Source organism: Danio rerio, chromosome 5, assembly GCF_052040795.2.
Source record: "Danio rerio strain M-AB ecotype USA chromosome 5, GRCz13ab, whole genome shotgun sequence".
NCBI lineage: Eukaryota > Metazoa > Chordata > Actinopteri > Cypriniformes > Danionidae > Danio > Danio rerio.
In genome coordinates this window covers 73,356,867-73,376,091 of record NC_141025.1, presented here as the reverse complement: position 1 = coordinate 73,376,091, position 19,225 = coordinate 73,356,867, and the positions used below count along the sequence as shown (strand labels likewise).

Genomic DNA, 19,225 nt, shown 5'->3' with positions numbered 1-19,225 from the left:
AAGTAATGCATTTCAGATTGGCAAAAAAGTAAACAGCGCCCTCTAGTGGATTTGTCATCTTAAATGTGCAACAAAACAGACCCGGAGCAATGGATTTCACACTTCACAAATATATAGGCTGAAGCATGTATTTCCAATAAGCCTGGGTTGATTCTTGTTCTGTAATATCTTGATAATGAAATAATGAACAGCTTCTTGAGTGAAATCAGGCACGTCTCACTGTATATGATCAATCTTAAAATAAATCCAGTGAAGTTATGTGCGGAGAATTGAGGTACTTATATCCTTGTTGCTTTTATTAAAAGATAAAAACAATGGCTTTCATAAAATATGGCTTTAAATAGACAAAAAATTCATATAATGAAATAATAAAACACTGGTAAAAAATCCTCCCTGGCTTTTAAACATCTGCTTTGAGATCTGTAGTCTCAGTGCATGGATCTTGAAGTGTTTCCTGGAGCTTCTTCTTCTTTTTCTTCTCCACCAGCCAGTCCACGAGCACCACGAAACACCCAGACAGGAGCAGACAGATGCCAGACAAGTAGAAAGCAGCACCGAAGTTGTGAGTCCAGTCCACCAGCCAGCCTGACGCACAGATACACAAGAGAAACATGAGACGGTAAACAGAGAGCCAGCGGGAACACTGAAAACACCTGCTGTTAGCCAGGTCTCCATATCATCCTGCCTAAAACACACACTGAATAAACTTTTTCAGTTACTGTAGCCTCAGAGCGCTGACATATAGCGCACTAACTGTGTTTGTGGTGACCGGAGTTGACCTGCGTGAACCAGAAGTGGCTGAGACTTTTATTTCAGCGTGTTAATGTACTTGCAACTGAAATGGAATATTGAGTAGGGGGTGGGGCTTTCTTTTTGAGCATCATACCCTCATAGCAAACTAATGGTTAGAGAGGCGTGGCTTAGAATATTGTGGCTGAAGCATCAAACTGACGTCAACACAGAAAGACTGCCAAAATATGCAGGCTTCCACACAATTCCTTCATGCTGTCCTAACACAAATCAATTAGGTTAACTTGATTTTTAAAAGATTTAAGTGGATGGAACTTAAAGCAATTAAGTTGCCACAAAAAGACTTTAGAAAACTTTAGAAAGGTGTTGTTTTACCTCATTATAAATAAGTACTGAGGGATTCGGATTTATACCTTCCAATCCGTCTCAACATGGATCAACGTTTATCCTTTTCTCATCATCCCGTTTCTCATTATTTTTATGAAGATGATTATTGAATAATGAATAAGTTAACACATTGCTTAATATAAGTATGTTCAGTGAAATTTGCCTGTCTCTTTGTAACTATTTTCAGGCTATTTGCAACTATTTTCTACTGAAGGGCTGAAGACTGGAAAACTACCGTTTCTATTGTTATTTCTATGAGTTAATACTATCTAAAACAGTGGTTCTCGAATTTTTTTCATGAAGTACCACCTCAGAAAAAAATTGTCTCCCCAAGTACCACCAAAATGAGCAGTATTGAAATAAAGTAGCGTAGTAGGCCCAGTAAAGCAGCTACAACTCTGCACAGTTAAAAAAACGTGGCAGATTACCTCAGAAATATAGGCTAAAAGTCATATATGGAATATTATATACATATTTTTTGCTAAATTTTGAAATATGTAGCATATACATGACATATTTTATTCCTCCGCGTACCACTAGAAGGAAGCCTGCGTACCACTAGTGGTACACGTACCACAGTTTGAGAACCACTGATCTAAAATGTTTAAAGTGGTGACGCAGTTAATGACGTTATGTGAGAGTATAATTGTTATTGATTTGTGATTGTAAGCAAAGCGGCCTGGGAACTCATTGCGAGTGTTAAAGCTGGCTTCGGCTGATGAAACTGCAAACTATCTTCAGTAAACTTGATTTATTTATTTGAATCTCTGTCTCTGACCTTCTTCACCCGACAGACTGGTCATTCTTTGGGTTAAAACTGTAAATTACCCCTACAGTTGTCTGAACAAACAATAAAAGCCATTATTTAGGTGCTCCAAACATGAAAGCACTTAAGCACTTAATCTCTTTTACCCCGTGCTTTCCTGCTTATCAAGCGGCAACCTCCCGCTCTCCCTGAGGAAGCCAATACGGAAGTAACTAAAACTGCAATTCATCCGAAATTCCACTAGTCCTGGCCGCTCCTGGCTCCAAAACAGAGCAAATTTCAATTGAGCCCACTGTTAGAATGGCCAACTTTACAGCAGAAGAAAAGGTGTTTACAGCCTGGTACAAAAAAAGATTTTGGTTAATACAGCTAATATTACCCTTCATGACAACTGTGAGGGGGGTGAATTTTTTTTAACTCATCCGTTTCCTTTATATTAAGTTGTATTAAGTTTGCATAATTAAGGGCGTGGCCACTTGAGTGACAGCTAGGTCTCGTTGGTCGCCGTCACGTCACCTCAGCTGACTCCTGCAGATTAGCCACTGATCTCTGCATATTTATCGTATTTCTGTGTTGTTTTATGTGGCTTTACACAGTCAACTGCCTTTTGGACTTGTTTCCTACAATTATTAGATAGAATGTCATGCTGAGTGCACTTAATTGTGCTCACAAACCATTCACGTGGCCTCCGTTTCCCATGTGAGTAAAGTTATACACTTATATACCATCTCTATACATGTATTTGTTTTATTTAAGATCATTTATATTTATATTTAGAGCTGTAATGCACTCCAGAATCTGTCAGATTGATTAGCTGTAGGCTCTAGAACAGTCATCGGAAGCGTTGTCATAGTGTTATGCTGGATTTCATCAATAGTCTTACATTAACTAACACAGACTATATCTGAAGTGTTTGGAAGTAATTCGCGTTTTCCTCCTGTTGAAAAACGTCATAAGAACAATGTTTAGTGGCTCAGTGTGTTACAGCAGTGTTTTTAAAAGTCTAAACACTTTATTGATATAGTGTACAACCAAGCACAAGTGGTCAGAATACAAACGAGTCACAGGTGATAAAGTATTTTCCCAAAGTAAAGTGTGTCTGAACCAGGTCCAAGCTAAATACCAGCAGGTGTCTGTAGCTCCGCTCACTCTCCGCCTCTTTGCCCTTGTTTGGTATCCTGCCGTGGGTGTGATGACGCGCAAACAAAAAGGCGACGGTTGGCCACACCTACTTGTGGCTTCTTTTGCGCTCTTTAGAAACCTACGGGTGACGTCACGGACACTACGTCCATATATTTTACAGTCTATGCTGCTTATCCATTATTGTCTATGGTCACCAAACTTGTTCCTGGAGGGCCGGTGTCCTGCAGATTTTAGCTCCAACTCTAATTAAACACACCTGAACAAGCTAATCAAGGTCTTACTAGGTATACTCGAAACACCCAGGCAGGTGTGTTGAGGCAAGTTGGAGCTAAACCCTGCAGGGACACCGGCCCTCCTGGACAGCAGCTACACTAATGAACAGCAGCTACACCAATTATTCTCTTTATGCCCTATTTCCACCTGAGGATACTCATCCCGAGGCCCTCAGAGACTATGCAGTGCCACTGATTTGATCCAAGACCAGCGACGAAATGATCCCAAGGTTTCCATAATCCTGGACCAGGCCGTATTCTTAGCAGTTGCTGTGGTGGTCATGGAGGAGTGTAGCGCATGAGACTGATTCCTGTGACGCTCCGGGGACTAATGAGTCTCGCTAACATCCAGTTTCTCCAGCGCCTAGACTGCAGCTCTGCACAAGACGTTTGGCCATAGGAGAAATGGTCGTGCCCAACTGAGCCTGGTTTCTCTTAAGGTTTTTTAATTCCTCACTTTCCCCAATTGGTGAAGTTTTTTCCTTTTTCCTTGTTATAAAGTAAGTAGTTGGTGAATAAGTGCTTAATGGAGACGCAAATCGTTACAAATTATTCCGTTCGATTTGGTGAACTAGTTCAACCGGTTCACTTAGAAGATCCGGTTAAAAAAATTCATTCGTGATCGCGATACAGAAATAAAACCCATTATTGGGCACAAACGTGTTAAAGTAATACTTTTAAGTGTCTTTATTTAATGCTGTCGCTGTGCTGCTGTCATGTCCACTAATTGTTTTTGTCGCGGGAGCAACAGCGAGGATGACTGGAGGAGAGTCGGCTCGATCTGGCCAATGGCGGCAGGAGACTCTGAGGTGCGAAAGGGTCAAACACAAACACCTGCAGCGCGGATTATATTTACTTCTAAAAGGCTTACAGTAAGATGTATTAAATACATTTGCAAATACAAAAACGAAGGAGGTTTTTGCTATCATTTTAGTTAGTTTCAGTTAGTTTTGTATATGTACACAATAAAGTTTCAGTTATTTCTAGTTTTTGAAAAAACTCTCGTTTTTACTTTTATTTCAGTTAACGACAATTATTTTACATTTTAGTTTTTCGTTAGTTTTCGTTAACAATAATAACCTTGGCGCTGACGCCACTAACTTTCATGTTTTAGGACTTGTGGAGCTGCGCATCGATGGATTTGCTCTTCAGTGTTTGGACTCTCAGTAGTGATTATTAAACCACACTGAACTGAGCTCAACTGAACTTAAACTCTGAAAACTGGACCGACACGGTTTCAATTTACTATGATCTTCTATGTGAAGCTGCTTTGACACAATCTACATTGTAAAAGTGATATACAAATAAAGGTGAATCGAACAAAAAAAATGGATTAGACAGGGCTCGAAATTGTGACCATTTTGGTCGCATATGCGACCGAAATGTTATCTATGCGACCTTAAAATATATTTGGGAGCATTTCTGCAAGTGCTTAAAATTGTTGTGTGCGACCAGTTTTTACTGCAAAATGTTCATCACATGCGCGGATTCGGGAGACATTCACGCAGTATGCATCTCTAAGCTCTTTGTCTGCACTTGGAATGGGAAACGCAGCGCTCAGGAATGGTTTAAAACAGTTGTCATGTCAACTTGCTGCAGTAAACAAAGCCAAGTCCGTAATGCTTGCCCCGGCTTCGCGCTCTTCTTATTGGCCCACTGCTCTAACACTGAACGCGAATGATTGGTTAATATCAGCTGTCAATCACTCAGTCAGCGCCTTCTGGCTTCGGATGACAGAGAGAGCTACTACCGCGGAAAACTAAAGCGCTAAAGATGAGATTGAAGATAACGCGGACAGATTTAGTTTTAGAAACCATCTACAGTAGTTACAAATAATGACACATCTTACTGGTGATCATGTGCTGAATGTTAATCCACCATCTACACTTTTCCAAGAGTAGAAGACTTCTGTTGGCTTCAAGTCCGCTATAAAAAGTCCGTGGGATGGAGTTTTCAGGTAACTGTTTGCCACATCTAGCACGAGAGCAGCTATATGTCAAATTTAACATCACGTACACCATCGCAAACGGGCTTACACTGAGTAAATTAATATCGCTACTCATGAAAAGGCCGGTATGGCTATTAACATGAAGTATGCATATAATAAGGTACAATATATGTCAAAAGCATCAGTGCAATATCCGACAGCACTTGTGAGAACAGCAGAGTTATACAGTTAACAGATTCATTCAAGCAGTGCGTGCAGGGCCGGTGAGCGCTCCGTGTATGCTTTAGTCACTCAGTTATGTTATAAAAATCTATTTTCTTGTGATCACGGGATTTCGTTGAGACATATTTTCCTCACGCACGCATATTTATATTATTATTATTTTTTGCTTGTTAGTTTGATTAGTGTTGATTTCAAATACAATAAATCTGTTTGTATAAAACTTGTAGTAACGGTGCTCATAATTGGTGGGTGCAACTAAATTTTGGCTGATAAGTCTAAATTTTTAAAGTTAGGAGCACCGGTGCTACCAAGCAAAAAGGTTAATTTCGAGCCCTGTTAGATCAGATTTAACAGGGAGGGAGGATAATACATTTCCATGCACACAAACACACGCTCTTCAGCAATCTAGATATTACGCTGGAGAATCATTCAAATACTAGCTCTACAGTGACGTTGGTGAAGTGGCAATGGTTTCTGCTGTTCTTACGTCAGCTGCAGATGTGAATGAATGGCGGAATAAAGTAGTTCCTCTTACAAAAGGGTTTTCAGACTCTCCATGTTTGATTTTCTTTTTTATATATACGATTATGCCATCGAACTGTTGTATAAACACAATATTACACTCATAGCAGTGCATTATGGCTGTATATCGGCACTGCTGGAGCATGAAGTCACTCGGCCTGTGGCCTTGAGCCAACGCACGCCTCCCACCAGCGCTAATATAGAGCCATATATTTTTTTACAGCAATTAAAAACAATTCTCTATCTCCTGGTCAACTATAACTCTGACTCAACATTGCATATCTTGAAATGTGACTATTGCGAATATGCACATTGCGATATCAATGCTGAAATGATACATTGTGCAGCCCTAACATGATGAAGGCAAACAATTATTGACAGAATTAAAACTTTCTGGCAAAACGCAAGCACTGACCTGCAGCAGGTGGACCCAGAAATCCTCCAATGCTCCGTAACAGCATGAAGAGTCCTAGAGCGCTGTCAAAACCCTCCAGTCCAACGATATCCACAATACTGGTCACATGAATGGCCACCACACAGCCAAACAAAAAACCATAGAGCGATGTAAATACCAGTACGCTCCAGTAGCCGTACGCGATGGGCAGCAGGAGCAACACCACTCCCATAGCCGTCGCAACCATAGTCAACAGCTGGAGGTTTCGCAAAAGGCACAGATTAGCCAGCCAGCCACATCCCAGCCTGCCCAACAGATCTGCCAATGACAGCACTGACAAAAGAGAGGCAGCCCAGTATTGATCCATGCCTAAATTGTTGACATACGGCACCAGGAACAACGGCGGGATGAAAAAACCTGCGGCAGCAAAGATGGCGAACACAATATAAAGCAGCAGCTCAGGCCTCTGAATGAGAGAACATTGGAAAGTGACTTTTTTGGATGTCCCGGTTTCCTCTTTTGAGTCCAGCACAGCTTTCCTGGAGGTTTGTACAGGTTGAAGGGGCTTCATCAGAGCGCCACAAACAATCAGATTGAGCTGGAGACCGCCGATGACCAGAAGAGCGCCCCGCCAGGAGTAGCTCTCAATGAGCCACTGGAAAAACGGGCTGAAGGCCATGCCAAAGACACACTCTCCTGAACTGGAGATGGCGCAGGCGATGGGACGCCAGCGCTTGAAATAGTGGTTGACCATGCTGTTTGCTGGAACCCAAGTAAATGAGACCCCCAGTCCTAGGTTAGACAAAAAAGAGAAATAAATCAAATGAAGAAACTGTTAGGTTAAATGTTTATATATGAATTTTTCACCTGAAGCCTTGTTTATACTCGATGCGTCCACTTGTTCGCTTGAGTGCGCGCGGCGAATATGACGTCATCGCGGAGTTTGCGGAGGTTCGCTTTAGGTGCGCGTGGCATGATTTTGGCTGGCGGTGCGTCGGGCATTTATTGAGACTCAAGCGAAGAGTGCGCACGGCGCCGCAACTGATTTGAGTAGAATATGATACACTTTGAAGAGATTTTGTCTGAAACAGTACGACTGTACACACATCTAATGACCCGTGATCAGAGAGATAACCTAATGATCAATAATTCTTGGCTAGAAATAGCAACAGCCGTGGGAAAGGAGAAAGTTTTTGTTAAAAGGTTTGGAAAAACCTGAAGAATAAATTTATTAAAACCAAAAGATGCCATGGCAAAAGTGGAGACCAGGTACACAATCACAGAATATGTTTTTCCACCATTTATAGGTTTTACACTGATGTATTTTGTTTAATTTTGAATTTAAAACAGTTTAATAGTTACAAAACTAATGAAGTCACAGAAGTATTTTTTTGATAACTAAGGAATATTTAAACCTATCGCTATCGGTTTACAATATACTGATGCCCTGTTTCTCTGGGCTTTATTGGTGATAATGATCTGTAATGTTGAACCATCACTGCCTTTTTAGCATAAGAAGAGGACAGACACCAGCCTGACAATAATGTGTGAATTGTGGAGCGGGCTAAATCTAAAAAAAAAATCTGTATTTTTTAGTAAGTGTGCTTTTTTTGCGATAATAAAACATATATTTGTAGAGTAACTCATGTTCTGTTGTCATTAATTACAAATGCAGAATATGTTTTTCCACTATGTTTTATTACACTGATTTATATATTTGTGGAGGGGGCTAAATCTGAAAAAGAATCTTTTTCGAAAAAAATCTTTTCTTTTTTTGCTTCTATTCTTGCCATAATAAAATATATTTGTAAAGCAACTCATGTTCTCTTGTGATTAATATTATTATAAACTTTAAATGGTAAAACTGGCCGAGATATGAACAAAAGCAAGTGATTTGATAAACAAAAATCTTGAATTGTTTTAAAAATACTTATAATTATTAAAATAATGTATAAAAACAATACAAAATCAATAGTTGAAATGTTGAACTATATTATGATATGACATAGTTCCGGAAACTTTCTACTTCTCTGTTTATCCGTCTGACTTTACGGTGGGTTTCTTTTGACAGCCCCCTGTCGTTTTAAAGAATATTACAACGGCGAACGCGGCGAGTATAAAAGCCTCGCGAGGTGGGCGCGCAGTCAGCGGAGGTGCGCGAGGCGGCACCAGGCGCGAGTATAATTCCAGCTTAATACTGATTGTTTAGAGCAGGGCTGTCAAACTCATTTTCACTGTGGCCACCTCAGCATAATGGCAGCCCTCAAAGGGCCAGTTATAACTGTTACTACTCCCAAAGATTATAGAATACACAAAACATGTCACTTGTATTGTTTTGAATGGGGAAATCTGTAACAATAAGTATGGCAAATAAAGCCCCTCCTTCTAGTACAGGAGCCAATCATCGATCACTATAGTCTAGGGCTATTCCATGGTTTCCACTACATTCATTCTTCCGTGGCGGGCCGCCACAGCAAAATTCACCCCGCCACGGCTATTACAGCTTCTTTTTCAAAATACTCGGTCGTTTTTTTAAATAGCGGTTTAAAATCTTAAAAGCTTAAGCTTACCTTGAATTACACCCACAGACAGATACATCCAAGGCAGACTGAGGCCCAAAGAGGCGATAATCATTCCTGAGGCGGCCAGAAGTCCTCCGATCATGATAACAGGCCGTTGAGACAGATGCATGCTGAGAGCACTGGCCAGAGGAGCTGAACAGTCCCAAAATAATCTTAATAATTAACAATAATTGTGGAACAACAACACTATTTATACACGCATATACTATTTATTTAACTATATATTTAGTTTACATTTCAATGTGGACATGTAGGCTAATAACCAGGGCCAGACGGAATCTGCGGACGTTTTTTGCTATTTCTGCCGAGAATTTTGGTAAAAATCTGCAGATTTCTGCGAAATTATTTTGGGAGTATCCAGCGGAGTATCATAACTAAAACCTTAATATATGAAATAAAAAGTAAAAAATTACTAAATAAAAACTTAATAAATTCAGATTTACACATTTACTCAAGTAAATAAACAGAATTAATGATGGGCTAAAAATCTGCAGAAATCTGCGGAATTCTGCGCGCGCAGATTCCGTGTGGGCCTACTAATAACTCTGACTTCAACTGTACATGCATAAAAACTAAACAACACAAAACTACTTTGTTACATAGAAATTAAAATGTATATAAAATTTGTATCATATATATATATATATATATATATATATATATATATATATATATATATATATATATATATATATATATATAGTAATTAGTAATTAACTAATACAATCTTATTGTGAACCATGAATTTGACCTTCTACTGTTATTTAATTTTTTTCCTTTCAGATTTTTCTCTTTTATTCTTGTTTGTTGAACTGTTGTAAAAAAAAAAAAAAAAATCCATACAGAAAAAAAGACACTCCTTACATCCCAGATGAAACACTGCAATGGTGGTGGAGGTCATCAATGAGGTAGTGCTGGTGAGGACGCTGTAGTAGTTTTGGAGTTCTAGGAAAAACAAGCCAAAGTTTTTCAGCACTGCAGCGGTTAGTCCCATGATGAAGAAAGCCGATGCAACCACAACCCAGCCATAACCACCATCTGGTGGGTCTCTCGAGTACCTCGACATTCTCAATCTGCAAAATAACAGCACACAGATTTAGAATACTTCTGTAGTTCTATAATACAAACTAACATGTAACTTCAATTAAATTAAATGTTTTAAGGTCCATGAAGTGTTTTGATTCATTAATTCATTTTCCTTCAGCTTAGTCCCTTATTTATCGGGGGTCTCCACAGCGGAATGAACCACCAACTATTCTGACATATGTTTTAAGCAGCGGATGCCCTTCCAGCTGCAACCCAGTACTAGGAAACATCCATACACACACATTCACACACACTCATTCACTACGACCAATTTAGTTCATCCAATTCACCTATTGCGAATGTCTTTGGACTATGGGGGAAACCCATAAAAATGAAAGGAACCTTGAAGGGAGCAGATGAATTTAGATACTATAGAGCATTTAATTGGTCAAGATTTGATGAAAAACTGAAGCATGAGGTAATGTAAAAAATTTTTTTTTTAAAAGTTGATCCATTTAGCCAGAAGTGTTAAACTGCAAGCTTTCGGTGTTTATATTGGGTTTTTTTTTTATTTTCTAAATGCAGATTTTGGAGCACACAGTGTTTCATTAGCTAATAGATAAACTCACATATGAAAACATCTTTTTTTTATTTTCATATCATGTGACCTTAAACCAGTTAAACTCTGCTGTTATTTTAAGATTTCCGCCTGGATTTTGCATACCCAAATTTAAAAGCTTCCCAAATCTACATGCAGAGGTGTAAATGCAAAAATTTAGTCTCATTTTAAAGAAAACTCTTTGAATTTTCATAAAACACTATTGAAGATGTTTAAAATATCTTTATATGTTGTCTGTCTTATAATAAACACCTAAAAAAAAAAAGAGATGCTTTTTGTATTTTGTATTTTTTTATAAACTCAAATTTGAAAGTGTACGTTTTAGGTTCTGTGTGGTCTAGCGTGCTGTAATTAAATTTGGTGGTTCCTGCACATGTCTGTAATCAAAGGAAAAAAGAAAAAGGTATCTACCATAATCTATGCAAAAGTTATCGTATTCCAACTGATGAGATGTGCTGTACAAGCCACAGGGACCAATCATTGTTTTCATATTTCACTATTCTTTTGTTTGATCAAACATAATTCACTGTGTTTGGACCACGTCAGACATATAAAAGGATTACTTATGCACATCACCTCAAAAACAGAGGAGAAATGGCCCTGAAGCACATAGCATAAAGTAAGAGATGACAGCTGTCTGTGCTATCTGGGGCTGCTTATTGATCATAAATGTATTGTTTTCACTTCTGCACCATGGAAACACCCCAATTCATTTAGCAACTGTTTGATATGTGAATATAATTCAGTAAAAAGAATGCTAGAACCGTATGAGCACCGGCAAGAGCTTTCATTTGAGCTATAACTTGTACATGTGTCAAATGAAAAATATAAAAACGAACCAATGTAAAATCCCCAGCTCGGGTATACTAAATACTGTGTATTTAAGTGTAAATAACTTTTGTACCGTAGAATAAAAACCAAAGTGATGCATATGTGCATAAAATATAGCTTCTACACTTTCAAACAAAACCACATGGTCTGGAGCAGCCCTTTTAATCTTAAATCGAAAGTTGATGACATCACGGACCCGGTACCGGGTCTACGGAGTTTAACTGGTGGGATAGTTCACCCAAAATGTATCTTTCTTTCCAGCGTCTATGGTTATATGCAGTGTTGGGCAGTAGCGCCGCTACAAGTAGAGACGCTACTAGCTTAACTACATTTCTCAGCAGCATGACGGTAGCATCCCTACTTTATAAATCAAATAGTTTTTCAGTAGCGAAGCTATTATTTTAAGCAAGTAGCGTCCACACAAGCTACATTTACTGATCACAGATCATTAAGTGACGCCACTGCCATTCACAGAGCTGTGAAGCCTGTGTCTGGCTGATTAAAGTAAATCCAATAGCAAGAATGGAGAATTCCTCTTCTTCGTGTTTTATGATGGTCGAAAAACTAATTTTTGGTGCATTACTAGCACCTCTCACTCCGGTCGTTGACGTCTGCAATCTTTACACCAGCACTGGGAGATCATCCAAACTCCACACTGAAATGTCAACTGACCCAGCCGATGCTCGAACCAGTGACCTTCTTGCTGTGAGGCGATCATTCTACCCACTGTGCCACCCGATTATCATATCTTTTGTCTTTAATACATTTAACTAAAGATATGACTCCGCATACCATCTGACAAAATCAGTAAGTACTGGACCATGACCGGTTTCATTATCATAAAGTTGGCTGACAATGACAGTGTCATCTGCATGATAGTGGTTCTATTTCCCCACCTACTCTGGCACATATTTGTGTAAATGATGTATATCAGAGGTGAAACAACTTTATCAGATAAGCATCCATTCACTCTAACACTTTGCATTCGATTAGTTTAAAAGTTAAGCATCCAGCCCACCAGGTTATTACTAAGGTCAAACTGTTCAAGAAGTCTACTAATAAAATGTGTGGTTGAATTGTGTTAAAGGCAGAAGAAAAGTCGGCAAACTAAAATCTGGCATGGGAACCATTTTTTCAAAATGTTTAAAAAGGGGTCTGAATACTTTCTGTACCCACTGTACGTCTGTACGGATTTATTTCTTATAACTGTTTATTATTTCATCGATGATTCCATTCTTTTCGTATTTTACATAAACTCCAGCTGCTAAACACTCAATTTAATCTAGTAGATAAATAAAAAAAAGCTAGTGACCGCATTAAGAATCAAAAACAAAACAAATAATAAAGGAACTATGGATGGGTCACAATGGAAATATTAAGCAAGTGCCAGAAATCATGCGATCTTGTGCGTCAACACATGACCCACAATGCCTGATCCACTGCTGCGATCAGTGCCCGAGCCAGGCCTTCATTCCCATTGAGTCAACAGCAGACCAACATACTCATATTACAGCACAGTTCATTACAGCCCTGTGTCCTACACTTGTTTTCTCAGTGTGATGTAATAAAACAGCCATTAAACCCCTATGACCTTAAAACATATGACTCACTCCACTTATTATATTTCTGCATGTATTTTTTTCTGTATATTTTTTCTTAACATATTTATATTTTATTATTTTAAACTTGAATTAAATTATTTGTTTTTATATTTATATTTATTTATTTTTGCATTTATTTATTTGTGTATGTATTCATTTATGCATTTATTTATTTGCATTTATTTATTTATTTTTAAAAATATTATATTTAAGCATTTATTTATTTTTTTAAAAAGTTATTTTATTTGTTTATCGCAGCATTTATTTATTGAATAACAAAAAAAATTAAATGTAAGAAATTTACATTATTACAATAAAAACGATGAATTAACACATTCATTTATTTATGCAATTATTTAAAAATATGGTATTTAAGCATTTATTTATTTTTAATGTTTTATTTTATTTTTATTGTTTATTACTGCATTTATTTTTATTATATAATATAAAGAAAAATAAATATAAAAAAACATTATTATAATAAAGATAATAAATGCACAACTTAATTTATGTATGCATTTATTTATTTATTTTACAAATATTGTATTAAAGCATTTATTTATTTTTTAATAAGTTTAATTATTTTATTTATTTATTACTGCATTTATTTACTATATAATATAACAAATTGATTAATAATGAATTTATATTATTAGAATAAAGATAATAAATAAATAAATATGTATATATGAATTTATTTATGCATTTATTTTTTAAATATATTTATTCATTTATTTATTTATTTATTTTTAAATAAGTTTAAAAAAAATCTTTATTACTGCATTTATTTATTATATAATATACAGAAATGTAAGAAAATAATATTACAATAAAGATAATAAATAAATTAATTTAAGATTTAATTGCAATATCATATTAATGCAAATATAATAGATTTAAATACAATATAATTGTAATTTAAAGTCTTATTAAACCCTTAATCCAATCCAGAACATTCAAAAAATACATCAGATGACATATAGCAATAAAATCTTCCGGCTTTATTGTGAAGTAATAGATCATGATAACATGTTTTAAACTATTGGTTAATCATGCTTAAGCTTATTTTAAAGCAGCTTTAAAACACTTTTATGTAATTTAAAATGACTCATAAGGTTAATTCAAATAAACTTTTAAGTCAACCAGCAATTGTCTGTTTGGTGAATGTCCTGGTAAAAATTGTATATAATTGCATACAAAAAGTTTATTTGCTGAACACTTACTTTAATCCTAGACTTGTTTCCTCACATGTAATGCAAGAAAAGAAACCATCAAACTGAATGAAGAACGAAAAACTGCTTATGAAAAGTAAATACAGGCTCTCCTAAGGTTTATAAGGCAAAATCATCATCAAGCCTCTGGTTTATTATGGTGTACATTCTGTACCAGCATCTAATTGTTGCATGTTTAAACACTTAAAAAAAACTGGCAGAACTGTAAATTGTTTAAATGAGTAGGGGCATTAAAAAATGAAACCAAACTAATGGTACAAGTCATTTCATTTACTTATTATATTAAACTCACTAAACAAATCAGGCTGAATTTTGAACAATATATTTTTTTAAATGTTATTTTGACAAGTTAAAGACACATAAAATATGATTTGATATCTGAAATATCAAATACGAGCACAATAGAGAACTTTGGTCAAGTTGTAATTTAATGTTTATTACAGTAGTTCAATCAGGCAATAAACATTAGATTTACAAGTGCTCTAGAATTTAACAACACTGAAAACCGAGTAACTTCTGATATTTCAGATGAACTATCATTGTTGGTTAAACACAAATAGCTGAATAACTTTTAAATCTGTGTAAATTTAAGCATGTGTTTGGAATAATATTAGATGGTTTCCGGTACTTTCATTCTTCCATGGCGTTGCGCCATGCCAAAATTTATCCTGCCACGGCTACATAACAGCTTCTTATTCAAAAACATTGTCGTGTTTTTTTTAATAGCGGGTGATAATCGGACCAAAACGTATTAAAAGGAAAGTGAAATATAACAGAACAAACTTTTCTGTAACCATAGTAGTGCTGTGCGCTGTTTGTTTAACTCTTTAAGGTTACGTGCCGACTGACTGACTGACAGGTGCGTGATGCGTGAGGCCAGCAAACACGATGTGTAGCCGTTTCACTTTACTTCAGGACGCATTAACGTCACTCTGTAGGTCTATTGGAGACATTCACAAATATTCATAGCAAATCTAATAAATGTTAGGGACATACTTGTTACATAAACGCACTAAATTGCACTTCAGCAGTGTTTATTGGAAATCGGCGCGCAAGCACAGAGATAAATGCAATCTCGAATTGTATCACTGCGCTCACGACATTTGTCATTGAAATAACGCCACAGGTAGTTTGTAGATCTGTGTAAAAAAAAAGGCCTGCAACCACAGCTGGAAAAAATCCTAGAGGAAATCCTAGATTATTTTTAATTGGAGTCATACTTGCGTGCTATTTTAGACCACATATACAAATTAGCGTGGTAAACAATATAGAGAGCATGTCACAAGTTGTCACTGTTTAAAAATGAATGAATGTGCGAATATAAAACCAGCTTTACCTCAAATCAATGTTGGGTAAACACAAATACACTGAAAATAACGTGTTAAAATTAGAAACATTAAAAAAAAAACAAGCTAATATTAAATTTAGGGTACATTTTAACATGTATTTGGCAACATAAAAAACTCTTTGCACGTTCTTGACTTGTTGGGCAAGAAAATATTCGCCTGAACTGGAACACAGACAAAACCCCTACAAAGTCTTGGGAAATACTTGAATATGTACCACTGGACTGCTTAACTTGTGTTTTACATGGCAAAGATGTTTTTTTTCATGAGAGGTGGGGTCTATTTTTGTTGTATATGGGTTTAAACATAACCTCCATACTCTTCGGTAGGGCCACACGGAAGCTGAGCGCACAGAAATGCACAGATTTTCAGCCACTGAGTCCATCACTGAGTCTATTTATTTATTTGTGTAAATATATGTAAATTTATATTTATTTCATTGTTTTAAAAAAAATAGAATGTCAGTAATATTTTTGACTAATATATTTTTTTTTATATGAATTAATGTACAATACAGTTTGTAAAGTAATATTTTCTGTGTTCTAGTGGATATATTATACGAGAGGCCTGCTTTGTTAACCAAATAAATAGATCTAATAGAATTTGCATTGTAAACGTCAAACAAAAGTAAAAAGTTATTTTTTATTTCATATAATTTGTTTTTAATTATGATATTCCCAGAATCATTCCATATAAATCTTCAGATTTTTAAATACATTTTATAGAAAAATAAAAAATAAAATACAGAAATAGAAATAGAAAAAAAAAATTCATAGATTCTGTCTGGTCCTACATTATCAGCGGGTTGATTTAATGAGGTCAGATCTTGTGAAGGTTTGTGGTGTATAAATATGCAATATCCTTAACTTTATTGACCCCCTCCCCCTTTTTTAATAATAATAATAATAATTAAATTTAGTTTTATTTAACTATTATTATTATGATTATTAAAATCCCCTCCCCCTATATTCTAAATAAATACATTATTTAAAACAATACATTATTTAAAAAAAAAACTGTATTTGGTTGGTATGGTCTTTATTTATTTATATCTTTAATTTTAGTTGTGGTTTAAGCATCAAGTATCAAACTAAGTATCAAGTTAAAGTAGACTAAATTAATATATTGAGGTAAAGCTGGTTTATATCCGCATATTCATTCGTTTTTTTAACTGTGATGACTTCTTTATATTGTTTACCAAGCTACTTTGAATATTAGGTCTGAATTTAGATACAAGTATGACTTCAAAACAACATTAGCACTATTCAGTTGACTGTAAACAATGTACTTTGATGGGCATTGGCTGCTAATATGATTTCACTGTATAGATTTTAGAAAAAAAATACTTTTTTGAGTTTATATTATTAACTAAAAAGTTGGAATGTGTGAATTTAAAATCGACGTTACCTCAATAATTAAGAAAAATGTTTCCATGGCAGTAAGCTCAAATACAGTAATGTTATTTACATATTCTTGCCCTCATGACCACACTATAGCTACAAACATCAAGGTCGTTTTTACTACTCTACTTACCTACAGTATAGCGAAATTGACAGTCCAAAATTTGGAATTGAAGTAAAAAGTATGAAGAACCACGGTCTCCTTCATATATCTGCTTTTATTCAACATCATACAAACTATATTATATATTTAATGTCAGTGTCAGTTTAATGTTAACCGTTGTTGCTGTTTAGAAAGGGAATCTTTCGACTGTGATTAAATATGTACGTCCATTCATTGTTTTAAAATAAAGTCCTGCACTATATATGGTGTACGAATATGCAATATCTCTAATTTTATTGACACCCCTTATTTTATTTTTTAAATTTGGTTTAATTAAAATTTTATTTTATTTATCTATTATTATTATTATTATTACAGTTTCTTTTTCTACCCCATTGTTCTGTTCACTTGTTTTTTGTATCTGTATTGCCTGAAAATTTTATAAATATATTATTCAAAAAACATGTATTTGGTTGGTATGGTCTTTAATTATTCATATCTTTAATTTTAGTTGTGGTTTAAGTTTATCAAGTTAAAGTAGACTAAATTAATAAATTGAGGTAAAGCTGGTTTTATATTCGCATTTTCGTTTATTTTTTAACTATCACTTCTTTATTTTGTTTAGCAAAGCTACTTTGAATATTGGGTCTGAAATAGATTGCAAGTATCTTTAAAACAACATTAGAGCTATTTAATTGACTGTAATGTACTTTGATAGTCTAATATGATTTCACTGTTTAGATTTTGAAAAAAATATATCTTTTCCTAGATTATATTATTAACTAAAAAGTTGAAATGTGTGAACTTAAAACCATTAATAATTAATAAAAATGTTTCCATGGCAGTAAGCTCAAATACGTTATTTATGTTACCCTGACTGTTGTTATTCCAGTCCTCAGGACCAGAGAATACAAATATCAAGGTCGTTTTTACTACTCCAGTATACCGAAATTGACAGTCAAAAATTTGGAATTGAAGTAAAGTGTGAAGAACCACGGTCTCCTTCATATATCTGCTTTTATTCACCAATATACTAACTATATTATACATTTTATGGCAGTGTCAGTTGAATGATAACCGTTGTTGCTGTTTTGAAATCTTCCGCCGGTGAGTACGTTCGTTCTTTCGTTGTTTAAAAATAAAGTCCTGCATCTATATATATATATATAAAGACTTACCTGAGATGTGAGTGCGGGCACACTGCTGTCTTCTTCTTCTGTCTACTGCTCCTTCAGGTCCTCCTCATGTTTATGGTCCTAGCACAATAGCAGCCGGCCGCAAACTGTGATGATGCAGCCCCAGCCACTGATAAAGCAGAGAGCTATTTATAAACTCACCGAGGATGGCCACGCCTCCTCCTATGGCAAGCCGAATGAACATTAAAGTCATAATCAATTTCATTCGATATCAAAGATTATTTGATGGAATACTGATGGATTATATTATTAATATTTTAGGAAAAACGGAAAAAGTAGTTCCAGGCAAATTTAGACAGAATTAGCTACAGTTTCATATCACTACGTCAACTGATTTCACAAATACAGGGTTGTTGCTAGAAGAGATACAGCTGGAAGTTTACGAGATATATTTATAAAATTATCTATTAACTGTATTTTATTAACGTCTACCTCTACCGCAAACATAAACCCAACCACCACAGCAATGTAAACATAATAATTAATGTTTTACAGTGTTTAAAAACAGTAAAAATACTAAGTATTAATCATATAATTTATTAAATTACTCATTAAATTGTATTTTATTAACATCCACCCACACCCAACCCTAAACCTACCCCTCACAGAAATGTGAAAAATAATAGTTATTGTTGTGCAGTTTGTAAAAACAGTTATTATACCTCATAGTATTCGTATTATTTATTAAATTTCGCATTAAATTGTATTTTATTAACACCCACCCACAACCAACCCTTAACCTACCCCTTACAGCAATGTAAAACTAATAATTATTGTTGTAGAGTGTGTAAAAACAGTAATTATACAGAGTATTAATCATATTATTTATTAAATTACTCATTAAATTGTATTTTATTAATGTCTACCCCTACCACAATCTTAAAC

At 35.4% G+C, this 19,225-nt stretch overlaps 2 protein-coding genes across 2 annotated transcripts in view; one reads left to right on the top strand and one right to left on the bottom strand.

Annotated features, from left to right (window-relative positions):
* Positions 1-19,225, top strand: part of hip1rb (huntingtin interacting protein 1 related b) — a 346,918-nt gene that overhangs the window by 284,118 nt on the left and 43,575 nt on the right. The window lies entirely within an intron of this gene.
* On the bottom strand, positions 279-18,428 carry zgc:114041. The gene is given in 5 exon segments (NM_001029972.2): positions 279-585; positions 6,426-7,196; positions 8,975-9,118; positions 9,851-10,059; positions 18,323-18,428. Coding segments are annotated over 4 exon segments (1,302 nt in total). The 5' UTR covers positions 10,053-10,059; positions 18,323-18,428; the 3' UTR covers positions 279-400.